Source organism: Epinephelus lanceolatus, chromosome 5 (genome assembly GCF_041903045.1).
Source record: "Epinephelus lanceolatus isolate andai-2023 chromosome 5, ASM4190304v1, whole genome shotgun sequence".
NCBI classification, from domain to species: Eukaryota; Metazoa; Chordata; class Actinopteri; order Perciformes; family Serranidae; genus Epinephelus; species Epinephelus lanceolatus.
The window spans coordinates 42,935,118-42,962,523 of NC_135738.1; the positions used below are offsets into that span (position 1 = coordinate 42,935,118).

The 27,406-nt window shown below is 40.6% G+C and overlaps 1 protein-coding gene across 2 annotated transcripts in view; it reads right to left on the reverse strand.

Annotated features, from left to right (window-relative positions):
• Window positions 1-1,471: 1,471 nt before the first annotated feature.
• ppfibp2b (PPFIA binding protein 2b) overlaps window positions 1,472-27,406 on the reverse strand; it is a 148,088-nt gene continuing 122,153 nt past the window's right edge. The window contains exons 18-28 of one of the 2 annotated variants that reach the window (XM_033634515.2): window positions 21,412-21,547; window positions 21,142-21,261; window positions 20,106-20,256; window positions 19,580-19,691; window positions 19,386-19,474; window positions 19,010-19,132; window positions 17,153-17,278; window positions 16,880-17,068; window positions 7,299-7,499; window positions 4,340-4,405; window positions 1,472-1,664 (exon numbers count right to left, since the gene is read on the reverse strand). In XM_033634515.2, the coding sequence (XP_033490406.2) occupies window positions 1,602-1,664; window positions 4,340-4,405; window positions 7,299-7,499; window positions 16,880-17,068; window positions 17,153-17,278; window positions 19,010-19,132; window positions 19,386-19,474; window positions 19,580-19,691; window positions 20,106-20,256; window positions 21,142-21,261; window positions 21,412-21,547 (1,376 nt within the window). In that variant the 3' untranslated portion in view covers window positions 1,472-1,601. Of the gene's footprint in view, window positions 1,665-4,339; window positions 4,406-6,469; window positions 7,500-16,879; window positions 17,069-17,152; window positions 17,279-19,009; window positions 19,133-19,385; window positions 19,475-19,579; window positions 19,692-20,105; window positions 20,257-21,141; window positions 21,262-21,411; window positions 21,548-27,406 lie in introns of those variants that run through there. The other variant, XM_078168256.1, reaches the window with a different exon arrangement.

Below are 27,406 nucleotides of genomic sequence, written 5' to 3' on the forward strand. Positions count from 1 at the left end.
GGCTGCCTGTTGTGGCAGGAATCCAAAACAGTGAAGTTGTAGGCCATAAAATCAAAACAATGGGCTAAAAGATGCTAAAAAAGATCACTTATGCATCAACAGTTGAACACACGGACGAGTAGCATGCCTGGGAAACCACGTGTATTTGAACTCAATGGACGCCCTTTGCCAGGCATGCTACTTGTACGCGTTTTAAATAGTAAGAGTCTGGTGAAAATGCATGTGTTTGGGAAGTACTGAGCATATGACTAGATAAATAAGACTTGGATTATACTGCATGAGTTGTGTGAGAGTTTGTAAACTGTTTTGATTAATTGATATGGTTTTGCTGTTGTTAGATGTGGCCCCCCATGACTCCAAGTCACTAAGAATTTTCTATGTACAGTATTCCTCAAAAAGTTTTCAGCCATCATTTCCACTTGCTCATGCTGCTAAAGCTCCTTTCGTTCACACATTTCATACATCACTATGCTGAACTGATTAACTTTCTTCTTTCTTTTATGCACTGATGCTAATCCTGATTCTGTCTTGTGTGTACACTGTCTGTCTCTGGACGTTTTGCTGAGGAGCTCTCATCACCCACCTGTATTCAGGTCATTTTATTACCTCCAGTGTCGAGGCTCCGGAAGAATTCTATCCTAGCTGAGACAAAACCTTTCTCTGTTTCTACTGCATCTCAATTTATATAAAAAAAATAGATTTATTTATTATAAACTAATCCCAATCTAAAATCTTTAAACAATTTCCATGGAATCTTTCCCTACTAAGATAATATAAGTAATTTCAACAAAGTAACATGGGTTTAGTGAAATCACGTATGTCTGCGTTTCCTTGCCATTGATTAAATCGATTTTTAATCTGGCTTTATCTGGCCACTCTTGTCTCTTGGGGAGATCTTTCAGATGGCTGAACCTCCATTTCTTACATTTGTGCTTGTATTTTGCTGAATGCAGGTAGGACTATATGTGGATTGAAAACTGCTATCTCTGTTTCATTGTCAACATCTGCTGACACTGACATCTGTTGTGGCTTTTGCGTTTGAGTTTTTTTCAATTTGCAAGGCATTTGTTCAAAATGTCTCAGCCACCATACGCAGGGTTTTTTTCACTCTTTCATCACAGATTCCATAAAAATAAATGATAGTCTGCGAATCATATGATTGCCATGAAACAAGAAATTTTGTAATGTGGCCTTTTTCTTCGCTCTGATATCCCAGTACAGTATGTACAGTACACAGTGGTCAGTATGATCATTGGAGGTTACATTGCATAGAGAAACAAGAAAAGCAGTTAAGAAAAAAAAAAAAAAAAAAGGGCGAACGAGTAACAGTTCAGTTCATTAGTGGAAAAATTAAAAACATTTTTATGAGCAACATATTGTGTTCCACATAGTGTAAGTCCACTGGTGTTCCTAAGCCCACTACAGTGTGACTTGAGAGTGACTGCAAGTGTTACATGAGGTATCAGCAGATAAGAGAAGTCGATATCACGGCTCCACGCTGCAGGGTTAGGTGTCCGTGGCTTGAGGTACAGTACAGGTGTCAGATTGGTTGCTACAGGTCTCTGTGGTTGATTGACAGCATTAGTGAACCAACAGCGTCTTCAAACTAGTGCCGTCTGAGACCGCCTCAGCTCCTTCCGCAGCTCGTCTCGGCTGAGCAGGTACTGAAAGCAAAGCATCATGGGAGTGGTAATGGGTTAGAGAGCTTGGCAGTCTGTTTGCCACTGAGCTGGGATCAGTCAACACAGTTTCAGTACATGAGCGTATTGTCAACAAACAAGGCAATCAGAGACTCTTATTTTGTGTCAGATTGCTTTATGGTTTTAATCTCAAAAGTAAACTTTAACTTCAGAGGCAACGTTAGATTTATAACAAGAGTTTATGGAAAATTTGGTCCTGATTTTGAAGGCAGTACCATCATGAAAGCCTTCCAAATGTGTGAACAAAGGCCTCATTTGTTATTGGAAATGAAACCAGTTATGCCTTCAATGCTAGGCATAACATATATCACCGGAAGCATGAGCGAAAAACTTATCCCAAGAGCACAACCAGTTTCACAGCAGCTGAGCATCAATGAGCATTTTTTCACAGCAGATTTTTTGACTTGTCATAACATATAAAATTGCAAATGAGCTCATACAATTAAAAATGTTTTTCTACACTACATAATTCTACACCACTGTATTTCAGAGAGAACACAGCATATTTTGTGGGCTAGTTACACTTAGCTCCCCTCGACAGGCTTGAACATTAAAGGAGCAGTGTGTAGCACTTAGCAGGATCCAGAAATGAGGTTGCAGATTGCAACCATATTAAAAGTCCTCTGCTCACCCCTCACTTACAGCCACCTACAGTGGCCTTTAGGTAAAAAACAACAACAACAACAACAACAACGTGAACAGCCCTATCTAGAGCCAGTGTTTAGTTTGTCTGTTCTGGGCTACTGTAGAAACATGGTGGTACAGTATGGCAGACTCTGTGGAAGAGGACCCGCTAATGATGTGCATATGAAGGGCAAAAAGGTAAGGTAACAAAAACACAATTCTTAATTTCAGGTAATTTCACTAGAGGTGGGGGACTAGAGTCACGTGACTGGACTTGAGTCGAACTGACGTCGCAAATTTGAGGACTTGAGACTTGTCTAACACTCAGAAAAGACTCGAATTCAGTATTTGCATTTTTCTAGATATTGACAATTTATGTTTTGTTTTTTGAAACACGTTTGGGTGATTTCTAGTGCAATACGCGCAAACCTGCGCAGCAGATGAGCAGAGGCCACCACATGAGGCTGCTATTATCAAGCAGGCTAGTCCAAAATTAATAAAGTGTAGATTCAAGGTTTATGTTGTAGATGTCAGTAGTCAGAAGAGAACAGCAATATGCAAGATTTGCAGCTCAAACATCAGTGACGGTCACTACAACATATGATTTCATCTGTCTCTACAAAACCCACAAGGAAAGGTATGTGAGTGTGTCTCTTCAGCTAACTTATTAGTTAGCTTACTTGAAGGTAAGTTTACTTTTTCTTTAGCCACTGAGCTTTTTAGCAGAAACGTTTCCTGATGGTTTGTGTTATTGTTCACTGGTGCACAGTAAATATGCTGTTATTTCAACATTGGATTGTTGTCAATATGCTAACTGGCTAACTAGCATAAAGACGGTCTTCCGGTTTCCCTATTTGTATGACAATCACAGATTACTGCTGCCTGCTGGTGTGGAGAGTTATTTCCTCCAAGTGCAGAGTGTAGGTCCTGGTTGTCTCTCTGTTGATGTCTTTGCGGTGTGTTCATGTGCAACTTTTTGGGTGAGTCACAGGCCATGTGAGGTTACGCAGGAGGGGGCCTTTTCTGCTGCTAGTTCCCTGAAGTTGATTTGGTGTGTCTGAGCCTTTAAAGAGACAGACACTAAAAAAAACCCTGCTTCTTAGACAAGGGTGAAAACAGGTCTTCAAGCACATGGTCTGGGGAAAATTAAGTGTTTTTGACCATTAAAGCATGCAAACATGTTATTGCATAAACCTTTAATACAAGAATGAACCTGAACATAAGCATAAGGGGTCCTCTTTAATTACCGTCACTGAGTGTGTCAGTAGGTCAGCATGCACAATACAAAACCTTGAAATTAGATGACCTACATAGAATTAATTAATCAATTATTAAAGTTATTAATATCACCTGTGCTTTTCATAGTATGACATCTCAAAATGTCTGCTGTAAAAACTCCATTACTCCGTTTTCCATTATCAGTCAGTTTGATTAGTTTAGGCCACTGGCCTTGTAGTACCAGGGAAAGCACAAAATAGTTATTGTTCTGAAATAATAAATGGTTTTATTCACAATGTCATACCTTTGCTCTTGAAAAAGGTTTTTGAAATTAATAAAGAACAACTCCTGTAAAAATGGTTTCATGGTTATGGGTTCTTGAATATTTCATTTTGACATTTAACTGCTCCAGTTATAATAAAACAAGGGGAATAGTTTTCCTGTAAGATCTCAAGGCTCAGCTGGTGTAGCTGTTGCTTTAGGTGGCTAACAAGAAGTGGTTTTACATGTTTGCTATCCAAAGCCTCGGGGTTCCGTTACTAAGATAACTTCAGCAAACACAACAGGAGCAAAAGAACCAAGATTGGCATCTGTCTGATAACAGCAAGTAGCAGCGAGCAGGTTTCACTCATGAACTCATCCTATTACTTGTTTTAATGACTTTCTCCCTCAGATAAACTCTAGAGTTTTCCATCTGAGTGAATCAAACTTCTGGTCCACCCGCTGAGGAGCAGTTACTTGGTGTGTGAATCAGCTACACAAGTAATTAGCAGCAGCTTGCATGTGTTGGTTCTTACTGTGAGGTTGTTGATGCTTTCAGACAGAGCTTCTATTTGCAACATGGTACCCTCTGTGATCGCCATCTGCAACACACACACGCACACACACACACACACACACACACAAGGGTCTCATGAACCCATTATAAGTCACGATTACAGACATACTTTCAGTGAAACAATGATGGGTTTCAAATTTACATTCATGTGAGTACACAGAAGTGTACTGTACATTACTGACAGTAATGCATGAGGTCTGTACCTGCAGCTGCATGCTGAGCTATACTCAAACATGCATGTCCCATTTCATCTTTTACAGGGTTACCATGGTAATGGTCGGCAGCCATCTTGGCTCAGATTGGTCCGCCAAGGGGGAAGCTGGTGTCATAAACAGCCATGACAGCCACCATGATGGTAAGGATGATGATGATGATGACGATGAAAAGCAGGTTAGTGGTTGAAGCAGGTTACTCAGGCAAGCTGTCCACATTTTTCTTTATCTTTAGGATTGGTGCTGATTTAATCAGACAAATACAGGCTATAGTGTAGGCTTTGAGAAGATAATACATGTCCGTAATCATGCATGGATTACAGGCCTACAGACACAGGCCCAGGGGCCCAAAATGTCAGGGCCCCCCTGGCCTTCTCCTACAAAATGTCACTCAAATACCACGTAACAACTAGAATGACACACAGAAGACCACAAAGAGATTCAAAGGAACTGCAGAGAGACAAATAACTACAAAAGGGACAAAAACCACAAAGAGACGAATGAGCCCAAAGAAACAGAAACGACCACAACAGATGCAAAGCGATCTAAAAAATAACACAAAAATACCTCAGAGGCACAAAAAAACTACAGACACACAAATTAACAAAAAAGGGGCAAAACCACCAAAAAGAGACACAAAGTAACTACAAAGAGACACAAAACTACCAATCCTCCCCACAAAATTACCTCAAAGAGACAAAAAACAGGGCGACCCCCAGCTCACCCAGCACAGTGTGCGCCCCATGTAGGCTGAGTCCTTTGCAGCGGCCCGGGTTAGATTCCAGCTCTTAGCCCTTAGCTGCATGTCATCCAGTTCTGTCTCTCCCACCTTTCCTATGTACCTACAGCTGTCCGGTCATCAAATCATCATCAAAACTGCCAAAAAAAAATAATCTCAAAAAAAAAATACACAATACTACCTGAAATGAAACCCCAAAATGACCTCAAAGAGACACAAAACGAGGACAAGCAGTCACAGAATAACTACAAAAAGGAAGCAAAATGACCAAAAGGAGACAAAAAATGAGCAAAAAGACACAAAGTGACTATAAAGAGATACAAAATGACTACCAAAAAAAATTTAAAAATAAATAAAAAGCAAAATCACCACCAGGTCTGTGTGTGCATTTCTAGTCCTACGTAGAAGAGGTGGTGGGGTCTTTAAATGTCTGTGCCCAGGGACCCATTGTCTCATAATTCACCCATGCCCCTAATACCTTGTGCATCCAAAATAAATAAATATGAATGAAATTCACTGCTCTGTGTCTATGTCTGATTATGGAAGCAAATAAGAAACATAAGCATCTGAATTTTAACAGCCACTGAATACTTAATATTGAAACTTCACTTCATAAATTCATCAATATTGTCAATAATTCATTGAAAATATTTTACTTTAAAAACCATGTGACTATTCTGAATTCACCTCTTCAATCTGAAATTAAAATATGAAATTTCTTAATTAGAATATTTTGATATATATAATATTTTTTAATGTTTACAAATTCACATAATTTTTAGAGTTTTTAGAATAGACTGTATGGTACCAACTGAAAATTTTAATTTTTAGAACTGAATTTAAACTAATTTGACCAATAAAATTTTAATTTTGGGTTTTGGATCATTGAAAACAATATTCAAATGCAGCTTTTGATATTGTAGATCAAGAAATTACACATTTTCATTTCAAATGGTTAAGATCAGAACAGATCAGAATACATTAAGATGAATGGTTTGCAAAGTAAAATATTTCACACCAATCAATTCACTGGTTCCCATATTAATGATTCAGTAGCTGTTCAAACTCAAATACTTGTGTTTCTGATTTGCTTCCATGTCTGACCTTTCTGCCTTTTGTATAGAAAGAAGGAATCAACTTTACACACGTATGATTTTGTTTATTAAATGATTTGATAAATCTTTTTACATTTACATGACCACATGTTTTAAGCTTCCGTCAGTGGAGCAGGATTTTCTTTACTATAAAAATACTATTACAGCAAATATGAAAATAACAGTACAAAATCACCACCTCAGGTTCAAACTAAACATGCTATTTTATAATTTGCTCTGCAATGACATAAATATTAAATAAAGGCCCTCCATAATGTTATGCAAATATTGCACAAGTTTATCTCAAGCACATGATACAACTGTATTAAACTGGAAAATCAAAGTTGTAAGTGATGCAATGACAGACTCACACACATATAAAATCATCTAATGGTGGTGCACAAATGTTAGAGCAATGACTTAATACTGTACAACAAGAGATATCCATATAGTGTGTATGGATTACAGGAAGTGATATCACAGGAAGTGAAGTCCAGAGAGATGCTGTGTTCTCTCCTGATGAGTTAGATCATGGCACAGGTTTGAGGCAGAGGTCGGGTTAGTTAGGCATCTGATTGGATATGAAATCAAAATACTTCAAGTGTGTAGATTCATGGTTTCAGTGCACCCTTCATGACAAGCAGCTGTGACTGTTATACAGTCAGGCAGGTTTATCTGGGCATCTCTGAATCTCTTCACTCGTAAGGCACAGGGTCGGGCTGATGGGCGGGGTTTAGAGGAGCAGGGAGGGGATGGGCTGAGGTATTATGGGCTGCAAGCAAAGGAAGCAGAGTAGTGGCAGTGACTGCTGATTGGCTGTCGTCACAGCTGTTGTCATGGAGATGGGTCAGCTCTGCTGTTGTCGAGCCCCACCTGGTCCCTGGTGCGGTCGGCGTCTCTGTCCAGGATCGGGCTCAGGCCTCTGAAGCCAGCATAGGGCCGCACCTGCACCCCGTTCACTGCAGACTGTCCGGACTGAGGCGAGGATGACTCGACTGGACAGACGTAGTCTGTGGATTCATCTGGCCGCCTCCTCCTGAGGTGAGTCAAGTTAGAGAAGCCCAACTTCTTCGGCTGCAATGACAGGACATGAGAAAGGGATATGACTGTCTGATATGATCGGACCAATCTGAATCATAGCTGACTGGACTGAAAACAGCTGATTAACAAACTAGAATTACAGCCTCGTGGTTATATGCCTCTGCAAAACCCATCAAGTTGCATTTACAGTTAACATTCATGTCTGTGAAAACATGGATGCTTCACACACATCTGTACAATCAGCACAGTGTGAAGGTGGACACCCAAGATTAGTGCCATCAATTCAGTATCTGACTAAATGTCTCCCCTTCTGTTCCTGAGATATGATGTTGAGTAATGGCCAGAAAAGTGTTTCTGCAGAACATCATGATTTCACCCAGTGAAACTGACCTTTGACCTTTATGATTAAAAATATCACCACTTTATTATTTATCCTGTTCAACATTTGTGTGAAATTTTGTTATGATTAGGGTATGAATTTCTGAATTATGGCCAAAAACATGTTTTGTAAGGTCACAGTGACCTTTGACTATTGACCTTCGGCCATCAAATTCTTATCAGTTCATTACTGAGTAAAAGTGGAGATCTGTGCTAAATTTGAGGAAATTTCCTCAGGGCCTTCTAAAGATACCACCTTCAGGAAATGAAACTGACACAAAGTCACAGTGACCTTGACCTCTGAGCACCAGATTCTAATCAGTTTATCCTTCAGTCCAAGTAGATTTTTGTGGTGTTCTTTAGAAACCACTTTCAGGAGAATGCGATGGACAAGGTAACATCAAACGTGGTCACTTAAATATGAATCAGGAGGTTGGTCTGCAAACTGTGAGGGATGATTTGGGGAGGTTTTCCTTATCTGCTGTGAGGATCCAAAGGACAGAGGGGGCAAATTGTGTTTTTTGATATTGGGCTTTCTAAATAAAATTGAAAATTGAAATTGATGTTGACAACGATTAGTTGAGGGAAAAATGGAGTTGTATAGCATCTGTCAGCTCATTGTTGTGGCTTTACAGCCCACAGCTTTACAGTTTTGGTTCACTCTTTGTGCTATCATCAGTGTCAATTTAGACACAGCAGAGAAAAAAAAAGCTCTTAAAACCAACATTACACTACCTGCTCAGCACTGAACAGCAGACAGACAAAATGAGCTGGCAGTGGAGCTGGAGCATTTAGCTACTGCATAACATGAGGCTCCAGATTCTGCAAATTAGCAGCTATCTGTCTCATTCTGTTTATTCCATATTTAATTCTGTATATAGTCTGTAAATTACTCTGCACTTTACTGCTTTTTGCCCCTCTTGTTAGATTAATTGAAATCTAATCTAAATTCCACCAGCAAAGCTCTTCCCCATCCCCACTTTGGACGATCAGATCACATGTCAAACCATCACAAAAACACAGAGTGTGGACAGATGAAGCTATAGCAGCTCTACTGGACTGTTTTGAGAGCACAGACTGGAACATGTTCAGGAGCGCCTCCACCCAGGAGAACCACATCCATCATGAGGAATATACATCATCACTGATAATACTAATCTGCAAATGTATTTATGATGTGGTGATTACATAACGATAAAATCATTCTCCAATCAGAGCCTGGATGGATGAAGAGGCGAGGGGCCTATCCAGAGCCAAAAAAGCTGTTTCGGTAAGGTGACGAGACAACGGTGACGAGCATACAACAATACTGCCAGAGCGAGACCTAAAGCTGGCATCAAGGAGACATCAGAGGAGACCTCAACACCAAACAATAAACGTATGTGGCAGGTGATCCAAAATATCACAGGCTACTAAAGCAGGAGCACCCGATCATGTCTGAGGCCAGGTTGCCAGATGAGCTTCACACCTTTTAAGCTTGCTTTAATCTCCTCAACAAAGAGTCAGCTGCAAAGTCTGCCCCGCCTCCAGAGCACCAGCCACTGTCAATGTCCACAGCAGGTGTAAGACAAACCCTGATCAGCGTAAATAAGAGTAAACCTGCTAGACAGCCCAGCCAGCCTGGACCCTCACCAGTTTGCACACAGAGCCAACAGATCCACAGAGAATACCATCTCCACTGCCCTCCACTCAGCCCTCACATATCTTCAAAAGAAACACCTACATCAGGATGTTGTTTGTTGATTTCAGCTCAGCATTCAAAAACAACCACTCCATGAAACTGATAAACACACTTAGCACCCTAGGCTTGAGTTAACAATGGATGCATATAGATAACTGGATACAGCGTTGGAGGCGGGGCCCTGTTCCTTCCTATGAATGCTGCTCAGTGGCGCAAAAAGCCAAAAAAGTTTAATTTTACACATGGCACTGCTTCCATACTGAGCCAGCCACAGAGCCAGCTCACTAAAGACTTCCGTCAGCCATGACAGCTACTTCCAGTTTAGCACTCCATTAACTTGAATGGGATAAAATGGTTCCATTGTGTGGCTCTTCCAGACTTTCAATGTTATCGGACTGAATGGATAAAATCCTAATAGTGAAAAGAGTCATTTCACAGGGGTTGTGATGCTCAAAAAAATATAATCCACTGATTTACAGACGTGTCTGTCGCCATGTGAGTCAGTTGGAAAAGTATTTTTGAGCCCAGTGACATAATGTGACGGTGTCATTACACTCTTTGGACACTGTGAAAATTGGCCTCCAAACCCAGCACACTTCCTGGGGGCCTGTGAGTTACAAACTTGGACTTCCTCACAAACAGACCCCAGGGAGTTGGGATTGGTGGTCACACCTCCTTCACTCTAGTATTGAACACTGGAGCCCCCAAGCTGTGTGCTCAGATGAGAATTCTGAGTGACAGGTGGGTGCCATTTGTTGAAAAGTTGCTACCATGGCAACAACTTTGGTTAGGTAACAGAATTATGGTGTAACCCTAGGTTCAGAGTGAAGTGCAGCCTGTTGACATTTCAGTGCAGTTTATGGAAGTTAACTGTAATGTCTCCCCTAAAAAAAGGTCTTGTTCAGCATTTGGTTGTACTAAAGACCCTCTAAGGAGTTAGATGTTCAATTTTTCCAGTAACTAACTGCTAACTAAGCTAGCAGCTAGCGTTGGTGTCCAAATATGGTCACTTCTGCCTTCCTTGATATCATCAGTCAAAATGCCAAACTTGAGGCTCTATAATGGGAGTCCGCAAACCAGTGGGTGACGTCACGGTGGCTACGTCCATTATTTTATACAGTCTATGATCTTCACTCGTACTCGTCCTGGTAAAGAAAGCTCAGAAACATCTGTATTTCCTAAGGAGACTTAAGCAGGCAAATTCTCCCTGTCAAAATCTTGCCAACCTTTACAGAGGAGCAACAGAAAGCATCCTGACTGGAGACATTACAAACTGGCATGGGATGTGTACAATCCAGGACAGGAGGGCTCTACAGCCAGTTATCAAAACCACTCAGAACGCCATTGGTAACAATCTACTGAGCATCAGTGATATTGGTGAGGTTAGGTGCCTGCGCGGAGCTCAAACGATATTAAAAGACAATACCCAACCCAGCAACAGCCTGTTCATCCTGCTGCAGTCTGGCAAACTACAGAGCAGCTTCTTTCTTCAGGCTGGAAGAGTCCTCAGCTCCACCTCATCCTCAACAGTACACCATAAGGCCCCGATCACACAGAAAGCGTTGTAGCAGCTTGGAGGTGGCTTTTTGTAATTGCTTTAATGAGAATAAAGCTTTTTGCTCAGTGTTTTTGCATTGCACATGCCTCGTGTTTCTGTGCCCTGAACTCCTTGAGTTGAAAAAACTTCAACTCAGAGTGAAGAATGGTAAATGCTAAATGGACCTGCATTTGTACAGTGCCTTTCTAGTCATCCGACCACTCAAAGCGCTTTTACACTTCGAGTCACATTCACCCATTCACACACACATTCATACACTGGTGGCCGAGGCTACCATACAAGGTGCCACCAGCTACTCAGTTTTTAACACACTCACACGCCGATGGAAGCATCATCTGGAGCAATTTGGGGTTCAGTATCTTTCTCAAGGATACTTCAACATGCAGACTGGAGGATGACGAGGTGGACGACCTGCTCTACCTCTATGGCAAGCCGTTTTAACATTTAATCACTAAGTCTGACTATCCGGAATTACCATTATAGATATCTATAACATCATTTTGACTAGTAGTAATGTCATTGTGACTAGTATGAATTTTAATTTAAGATATCTGTAACATCATTCTGACTAGTCAAAACTGAATTACAGATATCTGTAACGTCATTTTGACTAGTCAAAACTGAATTACAGATATCTATGACGTCATTCTGACTAGTCAAAACTGAATTACAGATATCTATAATGTCATTCTGACTAGTCAAAACTACAGTTACAGATATCTGTAATTCAGTTTTGACTAGTAAGATTCAAACTATTTTTGCCATTCATGTGTATGGGGTTTGTCATTATAGATATCTGCAATTACATTATGACTATCTATAATTCCAGTTTGAGATATCTACAACATCATTTTGACTAGTCATAATTCAGTTGTAGATATCTACAACGTCATTTTGACTAGTGAAAATGACGTTGTAGATATCTACAATGTCATTTTGACTAGTCATAATTCAGTTACGGATATCTATAACGTCATTTTGACTAGTCATAATTCAGTTACAGATATCTACAATGTCATTTTGACTAGTCATGATTCAGTTGCGGATATCTACAACATCATTTTGACTAGTGAAAATGACGTTGTAGATATCTACGTCATTTTGACTAGTCATAATTCAGTTGCGGATATCTATAACGTCATTTTGACTAGTCATAATTCAGTTGCAGATATCTACAACGTCATTCTGACTATCTGAAACTCAATTCAAGATATCTAGAAAGGACCATAGATATCTTCAATTGATGATAATTAAAGATATCTTGACTGGAATTACAGATATCCACAATTCAGTTGCAGATATCCGCAATAACAATTGCAGATATCCGCAACTACATTGGAGATATCTATAATGACAAACCCCATACACATGAATGGCAAAAATAGTTTGAATCTTACTAGTCAAAAGTGAATTACAGATATCTGTAATTAGAGTTTTGACTAGGCAAAATCTAATTACAGATATCTTGAATAAGAGTTTTGACTAGGCAAAATTATGTTGCAGATATCAGTAATGATATCTAGCTCTTGTAGGCTGAAATCAAGACGATCACATTAACCAGTGCGCAATCATCAGACTTGACAATTATCACGGGAAAACAATCTTTGTTATATCGAGATAGCGAAATATTAAGTCGTCATCACGAGAAAACAGTGCACAAAAAAAAAAAAAAAAAAAAATACACGGCCGTTCTCGTATTCCGTACTGGGCAGCTATGTTGTCTATGTAATAATACGTCGGTTATGCCCAGGTATTGAATCGAATGTGTTTTAAGACATTTTTGCTTAGTTCACCTTATTGTCTATTTGTCTCATCGTGTTTCATGGACACGGCGATGTGAATAGCGCTGTTTCAGCTCATTTCTGCTCACTTTTGAGGACTTCCGGGTCTGTTTTCCTCTGCTGAATGAAACCATGGCGACACGAAATGCGGGTACCTTATTGGTGTAGCTCGATCACGTCAAAGAGCATGGATACAAAGAGGCGAAGCTCCGTTGAATTTTTGCCAACAGCCACTAGGGGCGCTGCCGCCATTTTGGACTGTTGAGCTTGGACTGTTGCGCCCAGACAACATGCAAGATGTCAAGGAGAGAAGAGAAAAAAAGTAAAAGAAAACAGTTTAGTGCAATTAACTGCAACAACTATCAGTGGAACACCCCGCACCTGGCCTTCCACCGTTTCCCGAAGGATCCCGACAGGTAAGAACTCCTGAGGTTTAAGTTTTAAAGTGTTTTAATATCAATTTAATATGCCAGTTTTGTTTTGTTTTATATATATATATATATATATATATATATGTGTGTGTGTGTGTGTGTGTGTGTGTGTGTATATATATATATATATATATATATATACGTGTGTGTATATATATACAGTACAGGCCAAAAGTTTGGACACACCTTCTCATTCAATGCGTTTTCTTTATTTTCATGACTATTTACATTGTAGATTCTCACTGAAGGCATCAAAACTATGAATGAACACATGTGGAGTTATGTACTTAACAAAAAAAGGTGAAATAACTGAAAACATGTTTTATATTCTAGTTTCTTCAAAATAGCCACCCTTTGCTCTGATTACTGCTTTGCACACTCTTGGCATTCTCTCCATGAGCTTCAAGAGGTAGTCACCTGAAATGGTTTTCCAACAGTCTTGAAGGAGTTCCCAGAGGTGTTTAGCACTTGTTGGCCCCTTTGCCTTCACTCTGCAGTCCAGCTCACCCTAAACCATCTCCATTGGGTTCAGGTCCGGTGACTGTGGAGGCCAGGTCATCTACCGCAGCACTCCATCACTCTCCTTCTTGGTCAAATAGCCCTTACACAGCCTGGAGGTGTGTTTGGGGTCATTGTCCTGTTGAAAAATAAATGATCATCCAACTAAATGCAAACCGGATGGGATGGCATGTCGCTGCAGGATGCTGTGGTAGCCATGCTGGTTCAGTGTGCCTTCAATTTTGAATAAATCCCCAACAGTGTCACCAGCAAAACACCCCCACACCATCACACCTCCTCCTCCATGCTTCACAGTGGGAACCAGGCATGTGGAATCCATCCGTTCACCTTTTCTGCATCTCACAAAGACACGACGGTTGGAACCAAAGATCTCAAATTTGGACTCATCAGACCAAAGCACAGATTTCCACTGGTCTAATGTCCATTCCTTGTGTTTCTTGGCCCAAACAAATCTCTTCTGCTTGTTGCCTCTCCTTAGCAGTGGTTTCCTAGCAGCTATTTGACCATGAAGGCCTGATTGGCGCAGTCTCCTCTTAACAGTTGTTCTAGAGATGGGTCTGCTGCTAGAACTCTGTGTGGCATTCATCTGGTCTCTGATCTGAGCTGCTGTTAACTTGCAATTTCTGAGGCTGGTGACTCGGATGAACTTATCCTCAGAAGCAGAGGTGACTCTTGGTCTTCCTTTCCTGGGTCGGTCCTCATGTGTGCCAGTTTCGTTGTAGCGCTTGATGGTTTTTGCGACTCCACTTGGGGACACATTTAAAGTTTTTGCAATTTTCCGGACTGACTGACCTTCATTTCTTAAAGTAATGATGGCCACTGGTTTTTCTTTAGTTAGCTGACTGGTTCTTGCCATAATATGAATTTTAACAGTTGTCCAATAGGGCTGTCGGCTGTGTATTAACCTGACTTCTGCACAACACAACTGATGGTCCCAACCCCATTGATAAAGCAAGAAATTCCACTAATTAACCCTGATAAGGCACACCTGTGAAGTGGAAACCATTTCAGGTGACTACCTCTTGAAGCTCATGGAGAGAATGCCAAGAGTGTGCAAAGCAGTAATCAGAGCAAAGGGTGGCTATTTTGAAGAAACTAGAATATAAAACATGTTTTCAGTTATTTCACCTTTTTTTGTTAAGTACATAACTCCACATGTGTTCATTCATAGTTTTGATGCCTTCAGTGAGAATCTACAATGTAAATAGTCATGAAAATAAAGAAAATGCATTGAATGAGAAGGTGTGTCCAAACTTTTGGCCTGTACTGTATATACACACATGTATATATATATGGCCTCTTGGACCATTTATATCAGAACTGATTACTGCTTTAGCATTAAAATATATCATATTAAAATAGCCTATATATTATTATTATTATTATTATTATTATTATTATTACTGTCCCCTTACTGTACAAACTGTAAATATAGGCTTATAGGGTGATTTTGAAGGAGTAATTAAGTTAATCTTCTCATAAGTGGATGTAATATGTAGAGATGCCATCTAGGCCGTTTTTCTTCATTTTTTTTTTTTTTTTTTTCTTAAAGTCTATATTTTGCTTTACAAAAACGTGAAAAAGCAGCTGTGACCAAGCTATCACGAGCTGAGTAGCATTGTAAGCATAATTAGTAGCGATATATTTCAGTTTGTCTGTGTGTTTTTGTATGCAAGCGGGTCTGCTGCAGTCTGCTGACAGTCCAAAATGGCGGCGGTAGGACGAAACCATGGGCGAGTCTGTTGCTATGGGGCGTTCTACTGAGCTTCGCCTCTTGGTATTCATGCTCTTTGACCAAATCTCATTACACTCAGACAGAACAAGTGCCGAATTACGACCCCGATCACAGGACTCTTGCGGGGTTATGAGCTACGAACTCCCGCTGATTAGCTGAACATGTATCGATCTTTTTTATGAAGTAAGGATCGTGTAGTCCCCAGATGTCGGAGCGGAAATCAGTTTCTGTGAGACTTTTTCTGATTCACCTTACAGCCTACTATGCTTGAGGATTTAAAAAAATCTCTTTTTAGGGTGATGAGGTCATACAACATGATGACAGACTTTCAAAGCTTCATTTGAAAACCTCAATAAAAGCTCTGATTGTAAAAAAAAAAAAAAAAAAAAAAGACAATGGGTACAGCCCTATTACACTATCAATGCACATACCACATATACTGTCTGTGTGTAAACATGTATAGATATATATGTATATGTTACAGGTGAGATATTACCTTATTATTATTATAACATAGTTGTGAGATATGATTGTATAAATAATTAAAATTTCAATGGAAGAGGAATATAAGCGACAATCTGTACTATGTTAAGAGAAAAAGAAATTTCATGTGTATACCTGAGATACAGCACTCTTGACATACAAGGTGTGTGTTACTGGCAGGTGAAAGGAGCTCTTTTGTTCTGTGCTTTCTAAACATCACATCTGTATGCAGGGTTTTCTTCTATCCACACTTAAGTGTTGCATTCAGTGCATGTGAGGAATAAGTGATCCCAGGCCCTACTGGCTTTTAGAGATGTGTCCTCTAAGCTTGCTCCTGCTGACTAAAGCCACTGTGATATTATCACAAAGAACTAAAGGATGCCACTTGGTAGCTGGTTGGTCCTCAGGAAGGAAATCCACACACACACAAATAAATCTATTTTTGTGGGGGTTTTTTAGTGCCCACAGAAATGCTTGAAATATTTAAGGTCTAAATGTCCAAGGTCGTGAATTGGTCAAAAGTATTGTGTTTTAGGGTGGATTATTCCTCCAGTTTTCCTCAGCAGAGTGCAGAGGGACTTAGAGCTGAGGCTGATGGCTGGGTCTTAAAGCTGTGAGGAAGAGCAGTGCAGTTGCAGGTTTACTCTGCTCTCACAGGCTTAAAAACACTGAAGGGCTCAGAGCTTAAAGTGAGCTGACACACCAAGGTTTCACCTCGGATTAAGGTGCTTTCTCTCACACATGCAGGAAAAGAGGCGTGTGTTCTCTTCATGCAGCATTGTTGCCTCTGAGTACTTCCTCTTCTACTTCAAGCTGTATAATGGTGCCTGTACTTGTGTTATCTTACCTTAACTTTAGCTGTGATGTTAAGTGGGGAGTACCCTGCTGCCTCGGTGTACTCCCTCTTCTCCTGATGAGCTTGTGCTCCCACCAGGTTGTTGAAGTTGGTGGTTAGGTGGCGTCTCAACAGTGTTTTCTGAGGAGGAATGTTCAGCAGCATGGCCAGCGTGTCTGAGTTAAACCGAGGTTCCAGCATCTATGAGAGGAGAAACACATTTAAGATGTTTTCTGTAGCATTTTGTTTTTCTGTCCCATGAACTGTGTGATTAGATGCACTCACCACCAGCCCTCCGTGTACGCCGCTGCCTCTCAGGTTTGGTGCGTACTCTGCCAGATCCACCGATCTCAGCCACTCCATGACTCGGTGGTTGGACCACTGGACCACCTCACTGGGAGCAAACTGGCTCTGAAACATGTGAGTGTTATTATCTAATTAGACTTTTAATAACACATTTCAACCATTTTTCAAACCATGCAAATGTTTTCATAATGGTCTACTATGCAGGATTTTCCTAAAAAACAATGTACTCTTAAAAACTTAATTAGCAAGAATTTATAAATATATGTTTACAGTACTGTTTACAGTCAAACATCTTGATGCACTGTAGGCTCAATTTTTGATAAATCAAAAATCTGAGAAACATAGTTTTTGTAGGACAGTCTAAAGATGTCTGTAGCAAGTTTGGTGTCAACTGAGCAAAAATTGTGGGAGGAGATAGGTTTAAGAAGTTTTACAGTTTTTGAAAAAAACAGTGATGAACTTCATAATTTTTAATAGGTTTAAATGTACAAAAGTTTCTTCAGTATTGGGACTACATTGGTGAAAGTTGCAAAGCTGTAGCACATATGGTCGATTTGTTGTGAATTTTCAAAGTTTTAAACTTTAGACACTTGCTGTAGCGCCACCATCAGGACTATTGGCTTGTGTTTGCAGATGAGCAAATCTGGCATAGGACTAAACCTTTGTGCAAAGTTTGGTGATTTTTCACGCATGAGACGTAGGATTTCCTCGGAAGAAGCAGAAGAAGCAGAAGAAGCAGAAGAAGAAGAAGAAGAAGAAAAAAAAAGAATGAGCAAGGAAACAAGAGGGTCCTGGCAGGACTGCCTGCCTGGCCCCTAAATAGGATTTTTAAACAGTAAATTAACATGGAAAAGAAAAATGAGCTAAAAGAGAATAAAAACAATAAAAAAAGGAAAATAAAAGTTACAATGCAAGATATAAATTAATTTTAATAATATTAGATTAGGCAGCACGGTGGTGTGGTGGTTAGCACTGTCGCCTCACAGCAAGAGGGTTGCCGGTTCGATCCTGGGTGTGGGAGCCCTTCTGTGCGGAGTTTGCATGTTCTCCCTGTGTCAGCGTGGGTTCTCTCCGGGCACTCCGGCTTCCTCCCACAGTCCAAAGACATGCAGATTGGGGACTAGGTTAATTGATAACTCTAAATTGTCCGTAGGTGTGAATGTGAGTGTGAATGGTTGTCTGTCTCTATGTGTCAGCCCTGCGATAGTCTGGCGACCTGTCCAGGGTGTACCCTGCCTCTCGCCCAATGTCAGCTGGGATAGGCTCCAGCCCCCCCGCGACCCTCAAGAGGATGAAGCGGTTAGAAGATGAATGAATGAATGAATGAATATTAGATTAGATTAAAACCCAGATTTACAGTTGCAAACAGAAAAGTTTAAAGCCCTAATTTAAAAGAAATTAGAGTTTGGAGCAGACCTTAAGTTCTCTGGGAGTTTGCTCAGGAGTTTGCTCAGTTATGTGGCGCACAGATCCTGAACACTGCTCTTTTAAACCAGTGATACTCAATTTACATGTACAGCCCAACAGGGTGCTGGGTTGCTGGCTGAACATTTTGCAATTCATAATGAAAACAAATTAAATCCCACTGGGATTTTTTTGTACTTTGAATATAAATCAGGTCCTAGAGCACATAAAAAATACATTAAAATAGACCTTGTTTATAAAAAAATAAATGAATAAATAAATTAAAGTGCCAGGGGAGGATTCCCTGGACCTTCACAACAGAGGTCCAGGCTAAGCCTGAATGTCCTCAAGTCCCAGAAACGCCCCCTGGCAGAGCAAGTTAAGTATATCTGTTTTATCAATATGGTCACACAAACACACACATCTACTTACCTCATTGCTAGGCCTGCGTTTGAGGCAGTTGGGGTTGAACTTGTTGACATGAAGAACATGAATGGCGCACTTAATGCTGAGGTGATGCAGCTGGCTGGTTACTTTAAGGAATAACAAGTCGTTCTGAGATGGATAGAAGATGGAGAGATGAGCACAATTACAACAAGGGAAAGACAGGGTGAGCATCTGGTCTTCGCATTCATGGTTCTAGTGTGTCAATTATAATCCGGACCAAGAAAAAACAAATGCTTTAAATAATCCAAAAAATTACCCACACTCCCTGATTTTACTTCTCTAGAATGCCATGAACCCAGCTTTAACTTTAAAGTAGTGTGCCGCTTAGCTGACAATCATCATCATTAGCAAACAAACTCACCACAGTGAGGTACTGCAGCATCTGCCCATCCACTCTTCCTTCATTAAACTGGTCTTTGTACTGAGGAAGTCCGATGTCATCAAGCCAACCTTTGGAACATAAAATATCAGTGTTAATGTAAGGAATGTAAGGGAGCTTCAGAATGAGCTTCTCTGAGTGAGTGTTTGATATCAGTGTGTGGTTTGAGTGCATACGAGTGACCCAGATGTAATCAAGCTCTGCAGACTTCTCAGGCTGCTTGCTGCTGATCGTCTTGATGGCTAACTGCAGCTTCTTCCTGTGGAGCGGATTCTTCATTGCTAGATCCTGGAGACACAGTGAGAGAAATAACTTACTTCATCTTGCCACTATTACTTCAATCTTACAGATGACTTTTCAGAAAGAGAGGATATACTGTACCACCATTAGAGTGAACAATCTAATTAAAATAATCGTGATGAGAGAGACAGAGAGGTTCGGGGGGTCTGAGGTGGACAATGTGACAGTGTTGAAGGCGAAACTAACAGGCAGGTTGAAAAGCAGAGACAGGCATTGCTAAATGCCAAATAGACCGACAGACAGCAACAATTATGAGACAGGTAGAACTGACAAATATTTGACAGGCTGAATGGAAGATTATTTTGTCAGGTAAACCCACTGAACCAGACAGATGGCTCAGAGGCACCATTTTATCAAACATGTTCTATATAGAGTAGTAGGTGTGTGTGTGTCTGTGTGTACCTTCTCCAAGTCTTGTGGGGTGGCAGACAGTAGCGTATCACCACTGGAGACCCACTGACAAGCCAGGATGCCGTACTGACCGAGTCCAATTTCCTCGAGCCAGTCACACACCTGCTCTGTGCTCCACTTACTAAAAGGCATCTTCAGGTCTCTGACATGGAGAAGAAAAGAATAAAGATTAACATTGAACACAGAAACCTGTTTGAAATGAGACTCATGGAGCTGGAACCACAAACAGTTTTACAGTGATGGGCTCCAGCAAATTTGAGAGGTGTGTGATATATTGTGATACAAAGAGGACCACAGTGAAGTCTTGGTATATTTCAGCTCCTTTACTTGATGTGTTATTCTTTGCCATACTAACTTATAACACACAACTTCACTACCGGGAAAAAACCTCCACCAATTAATCCATGCTCTACTTTATAAATGCAGTAGTGCAGAGTCCAGCATGTCTTCATGTATGTCTGTTGCAGAAGTTTGCCATAACGTTACTCACTTCTAACACAAATAATGTTACAGCAAAACAACTCCACTAATCAAGTCCATGAAAATATGAAAATCCATTTGCTGATATGTGAAACTTCAGTGAGATGGGAATCCATCACATTTAGGATTGTGTTTGGTTCTGTTGCTGTAAAGCAGTTGAGAGTGCCCATTGAATATCTGCAGTATTTCTCCATTTTAAATTGAAACAAACTGAATCAAACCTGGAGGAAAGAAACTGAGTGAAAGAAGACGTCATAAAAAGAATAATGTAAACTTTGTTTTTGAACTCAAAGGCTTGGTCCAAGTAGGAAGACAGTACAATGTATGTAACAGTACCATTTTGCCAATGACCCAAACCAGTAAACAGTCGTCTACCAGTGCTCCATTACAATCTTATTATAATCAGAGATATGAGACATAACCTGTGGTGTGAATTTTAATGGTTATGCAGGCTATTCAGCTGTGATCTAAAACTGACAACCACAGTATCTTCAGTACAGAGTCTCTTCCTCTGGTAGTACATGGAGGTATAATTGTGTATTTATACCGTGTGTTCCCTGAACGGGCCAATCTCGGTCCAGCTGTGGCTCTGAATCCTCCCCTCTTGAACTCTCCTAGTTCGGGGTCATGAACCTGGGCAGGACTACCTGACTGACTGCGACGGATCCTGGGGACAACGCAATGCAGTGAGTGTGACAAGGAAAAATGGAAAAAGGAAAATAGACTGAGATACTGTGGCTGCATAAAAGTAAACAGCAAAGGATTTTGTTAATACTGTACTGTATTTGCACATATACAGTATATCTTTAAAACTTACTTCCCCCAGAGTTTCTTGATGCCTCTGTGAGTCTTCCTGTTCTCTGGTGAGACAGGGGACTGCTGCCCAGAGTCCACTCCAGAGGACAGTGGGGACTGGTCTGACAGAACACACTCCTCGAGCTTCTCCGGATGCCCTGCAAAACAAAAATACAAGAATTAAATAACAGTAATTTCATTTATTTAGCCATAGGAGACCCGCAGGAGACCCATGGAGATCATGGTCATACATACAATAATCTTGAACTTGCCTAAAGAGACTGAAAGGCGTTTAACCTGCTGGTTTCTTGAAACCCATTCCAGGCTCTATGTGCACAGTGATTAAAGCAGCTTTTTGCCTGTTTGGTTTTGACTTTCGGAGCTTCATGAGCTAGCCAATCCTTAGATCTTGTCTGGTACTGATTACAACTCCTTGTAATGAGAGATGCTGGGTAATTAGGTAGCTTCTGTAAGATGGCTTTATAACCATACAGGAGCAAATGCTGTGTTCTCCTAGCAGCCAGGGGTGGCCAATCCACTGCGTGATAAAGATTCCAATGATGCACTCTAAAATGATCACCAGTAATAAAACACATTTCTGAGTCACAAACGAGCTGTTTCAAGGGAGGTAGCGGCAGTGTACGTATAGATAGTGTCATCATGGTCAAGTACTGACAGGGAAGTAGTTTTTTTTCTCGAAAAACATGTATATCCAAGAAGAACCAGAATTTCACCCTTAAGACAAATTTAAGCTCTTGAAGTGAGCGCTGGATCGAGTCAAAAGTTGTCTGCAAAATAGACACAATCCTCCAGAAAGAAATACAGCACAATATCATCTGCATAAAAAAGCACCTACAGACATTTTCAACAGAGACAACATAACTAATATACAAGGTGAAAAAAATTATTGACACTGCATTTCAGCAAAGTAAAGAGAAATTTGGTGGAACATAATGGAGCATTTAGCAGCTAAAGAGGTGGTGGAGACCTAAAACAGAGCAAAAATTGCTAATATTGGACTTACATTCATCAGGTGGACACAAAGACAATTCTAAATGGATGCAAATATCCATATCAATATAACATTTCCGTATCTGATGGATATGGAAATGGGTAACTGTTTGCTAGCATGTTAGCCAGAGCAACATTTTTAGCTTGTTTTGCTGGGGCCAAGTTTCCAAAAATTAATCAACTGATGAAGCTTTAATAGTTGCCCATGAGTACCTGAGTATCAGATCAGTAGTTGTAAATGAAAAATGGTACCAATAATGTTTGTTTGAGCTGTCCCAGCTTAAAAATTGCATACCAATGCATCAAACATGTGCTACATCTGGTAATCGTTTCTTATCACTCACACCGGATGGAAATCATACAGAAACTACAGGCAGTCGTTCTAAATTCATACATTCAAGATTTGTTTTGGACACTTGGTGTTTTCCATGAAGCCTTAACGATTCTTCTTCTATGCTATATACACTTGCACTACAAAGAAGTACATTTCACCCTGGGCATATTATTCATCACCCATGTCATGCTGACTGATCTCAACAGGATGGTAACAGAGTTACACACTGTTGAGATGAAATACCCACCAACATCATAGAGGTCATGTTTTCCGGGAGATCCTGAGGCAGAGGAGGTTATCAAAGTGAGAAGAAAGCAGGCAGAAATAAAGCAGAAGCAAGTATTAGTCACACCCTCTTTATCTCCAAAATAAAAGCTGTATAAGTGTGTACATAAAGCAGCAACATGCTAATCTACGAGCCTCAGGCAGGTACCAAACTGGGCCAGGAACTCAGACAAGATTAAGTCTGCTTGTTTACATGAAACTCATATTTTTCCGACAGATACTGAGAGTGTGGGCGGCTCTTTGTTAGCCCTGAAGCTGCTCAGTGTCCAAGCCATAAGTAAGAGCTCACCTGGCATGACAGAATGACCAAGAGGAATGAGGTCATCCCACACTCATTTTCTTTCTTCATTCTTAAAGGGACAATTCACCCCAAATCAAAAATACATATTTTTCTTCTTACCCGTAGTGCTACTTATCAATCTAGATTGTTTTGTGTGAGTTAGAGTGTTGGGAGATATTGGCCGTAGAGATGTCTGCCTTCTCTCTATTAAAACTGAAGTAGAAGACACTCAGCTTGAGGTGCTCAAAGCGCCAAAAATTACATTTGAAAAACTCAGTAAAAGTCTCTTTGCATACATCATGACCTGGTTATTCAAGATAATCCACAGACCTTGTTGTGAGCAGTTTCATGTAGGAACTGTTTTCTTTCTACCGGACTACTCCTGCCAACCGAATCACTGCACAGAAGGAAGCCTGCATCTACACATGGATGACAGGCTTGTGCTCCTGACAGTGTGAGGTGTAAACATTAATGGTGCCCTCCTCAGCTGAGCTGTAACATTAGTTAGCTCAATGGTGTTGGTAAGTTAGCTGTAGATGCAAACTTCCTTCTACATGGTGATATAGTCCGCAGGTGTAATCTAGTGGAACGAGTTTTCATTCTAGGTTGTCAAATACTGACATTATGTCAGACTGGCATGGCATCACGTAGCAACGCATAGGGCACTCTTCGGTGTCTCTATGTGATGCATAGCTGGCTGTCTTCTAGGTGAGACATGTCGTAACGCATGATTAACATTGCAAAATGGCAGTGGTTATAATGAGGCAAAAAAACTACTTGGTTAGGTTTTGAAAAAGCATTATATTTTGTGAGTAACATAGGTATGTGATACACAGACGTTAGTTACGCAAAATTACCTTAAAAAAAGTACAGATTTTTGGTTTCACATGGGACACAAATAGCTGTTTACTGGGTGAAAGTCTACTTTTGTTTGACCCATCTACCAGCCCTCCTTTCCACCCTACATGGACTCCTCGCTCTTTCCACTACATCAGCTGCTCTGGGTGTCAAATATTACCGTGGATGGGTTTACATTAAAATTAAAAAGCCTGGCATATCTCATAGAGATGCCGAAGGAGGTCTTCAGCCTCATTGTCAAATGTTAAGAGTGTGACTAAGCAGCGCAATTTGAAAACCTGGGAATGAGAACCAGCTGATGAAACAGCTCACAACAAGGTCCTTGGATTATTTTGAGTAACAAGGTCATGATTTCGGTAAAGAGACATTGCTGTTGATTTTTTTAAATGTATTTTTGGTGCTTAAAGAAACACAAGCTGAGTGCCATCTAGTTCCATTTTACTAGAGAGAAGGCAGATATCTCTATGGCAAATACCTCCAAGACTCTGCAACTCACACCAAAACAATGTAGATTGATAAACAGCACTACACATAAGAGGAGAAATATTTATTTTTGATTTTGGGTTGAACTGTCCCTTTAACCTGAATCATCCCTCTCAGAAACCTGACCAGAGGCTACCTCCTCGAGGAGTTTAACCAAGGTGGTGCTAAAACAAATTGCCAACTCATCATATGGTGATGTGATGGGGAGTTGTTTGATGGAACGATTCTTTTAATTCCACATCTGTTTACTTTGAGCACTTGCTCGACTTGCTCTTTCTCAGCAACATCCTGCTTCAGACTGTCAGTGAGAGCGTGCTGGGTGAGGCGGTGAGAGCAAAGGGGGATGTCAGGTTACATCTTTGTTTGTTTACTTTGGATGTCTAAGCTAGTTGAACTGCACACATCCTTAAGCTTGCACTCCTCGCCCTCTCACAGCCCTCTGATTACCCTCCTGCTTCAAGCTCTGGCTTTGTGTAGGCTGATACATGGGTGGCTGTTCGCTTATATGCCTATTAGCTTTAAGTGAGTGCATGTGAGTCTCAGTGGATGCTGATGCGAGAGAGTTGGGCATTATCTTCAGCAGCTCTCTGAGTCATGAAGGAATCCTGATAATCCCAGGCTTTGAGGAGCTTGATCCTGTGTGAAAACAGTTACTCACCCTGACTCGGCTCTGAGCTATGGCTGTCAGTCTTGTTTTGTGTATGAGATAACTGACAGGAATTTTATTTGTCAGAAAAGCTTGTTTGTATGACTTCAGAGTCAGAACAACAACATTAACTAATGACTCAGATCCCAGTGCTGACATTTGAATGTCTGTGTGAGCATACAGTACCTAAAGCCGGAGCACTGGCACTCCTGCAGCGAACTGCAGCCAGAACACAAACAGAGAAAAGAGCAATCCGACAGTGAAGCAGAAAGAAGGAGAGAGGGAGAAAGGGCACAGAGAGGGAAGCAGTTGGAGCAAAGTTAGTTGATGTTAGTTGAGCTCAAGGGTTATTAACTGAAATACTTTTTTTGCCCAGCATTAAAGGGTCCATTCAATTACTTATTTTTCCACTTAACCCCTGGGGTATTCTTTAATTGTAAATTGGTGGTTTTGTAATTTTAATTAATCTGCCAGAGAATTTTATACAGCTGAGGTGAATGGTGGTTCATTTGAGGTGCTTAAAACAGTGAAAGTGACATTTGTAAAGCAGCAGCTTTTCAGAAACAATGGGCCTCGTGCATGAACATTTTTATGTCCTTGTCTGAAACATCTCTTTTTTCTGTGAGGTTTGCTTTTACGAGTGTTCCAAGTCAAATACACCAAACTCTGTAACCCTTTCTGTAACTGTACAAAGTTGTTATAAATTGCTCGTTTCATCCGAGTGGCAACCTCGAGGGCTGAAAAATAGAGCTACTGGGGAAGTGCCAAAAACTGCAGTTCCTCGAATGGTCACTTGAGGCTGGCTCCAAAAGCGAGTCAATCCTCATAGACCCCTATCTTTAAATGCTCAACTTTGCAGCAGAAATAATCATGCTTACATCCTGGTACAAAAAACAGTTTTGGTCTTTGTGACGTCATGACAACTGTATTGGGGGGGTGAATATTTGTATAACTCACCCATTTATATTTTATTAAGGCTTGAAGTTGTGCATAATTAAGGGAGTGTCTACCTTGGGTGGCGTCTGTTGACAGGTTGCTACCACAGCAACAACACTGTCTAAGTAACGTTACCATGGCATAACCCCACAGTCACAGAGTAGAGCTGTAACTGTCTTTATTTCAGTGTGTTTCCAGTTCATTAAAGTTAATCGTAATGTTTTGGTTGTCAAAAAATTGCCAAACTTGAGGCTTCAAAATAGGAGTGTGCGAACCATTAGGTTTACAGCATAAGGCTGTCTGTTTTGCCCTGTGGTGGGCATGTTTCATTCACAAAAAGCCAAGAGTTACCCCAGAGTAAAAACAATTTTAGAGAGCGGAGCTTCAAGACCTGAACAGACTGATTAGTAGGATCGGGTGTTCCGATCCCTACATTTCTGTACAACATTTGACTTGAATGGGGTGGTTATTGGAGATGACCACAGGATGATGTTTCTACTGTTCACACACATTTTCAGTTGTGTACCTCGACGTGACTGAGCGTTTTGGCCTTTTGTCACATGACACCCTCAGCAGAGGCAGGCCAACCGTAGGCTGATCAGAGCTGGGTGTGTGACTCTAGATGGTCACTTGGCAGCACAGACAGCATCTCTTCTTTTCAGCCACAGCCAGTGATAGCTTTGATTTCCTTTCACACACCACAACTTCTTCATTAAATCAAGACTCAGGGCATTTATTACATTTTTATTTTTTTCAAAGAATCTGTTTCGATATTTAGATATTTGTTAAATTATTTTAGTTCACTATGTCGTTGTCTAGATAATTGATGTTGTGCTCACTTTATGCCTGATGTTACTGATATTCCGTTTCTTTCCTCAATCACATCCTTCCTTGTAACTTGGGAATATCACTTCCGCGCTCTTTTGTTTGATAAATACACTACAGTCACTGTGATAATTTAATCCAGTGTTGGATTTCTCCAAGTGGAATAATCTTGTAACAAGAGCACCTGGTCTGAAATGAGTTGTGTAGCTTGTGCACTTTCAGTCAAAATGACTAGTCAGTCAGGGATGAAAAATGTTTTGAAGTGCGAGTAGCCAAAACAATCCCCAGAGACAATGCTGGCATTGTACGTTACTGCAAACCACAGATTTGTTACATTTGCATTATTGCATTAGTGGAAT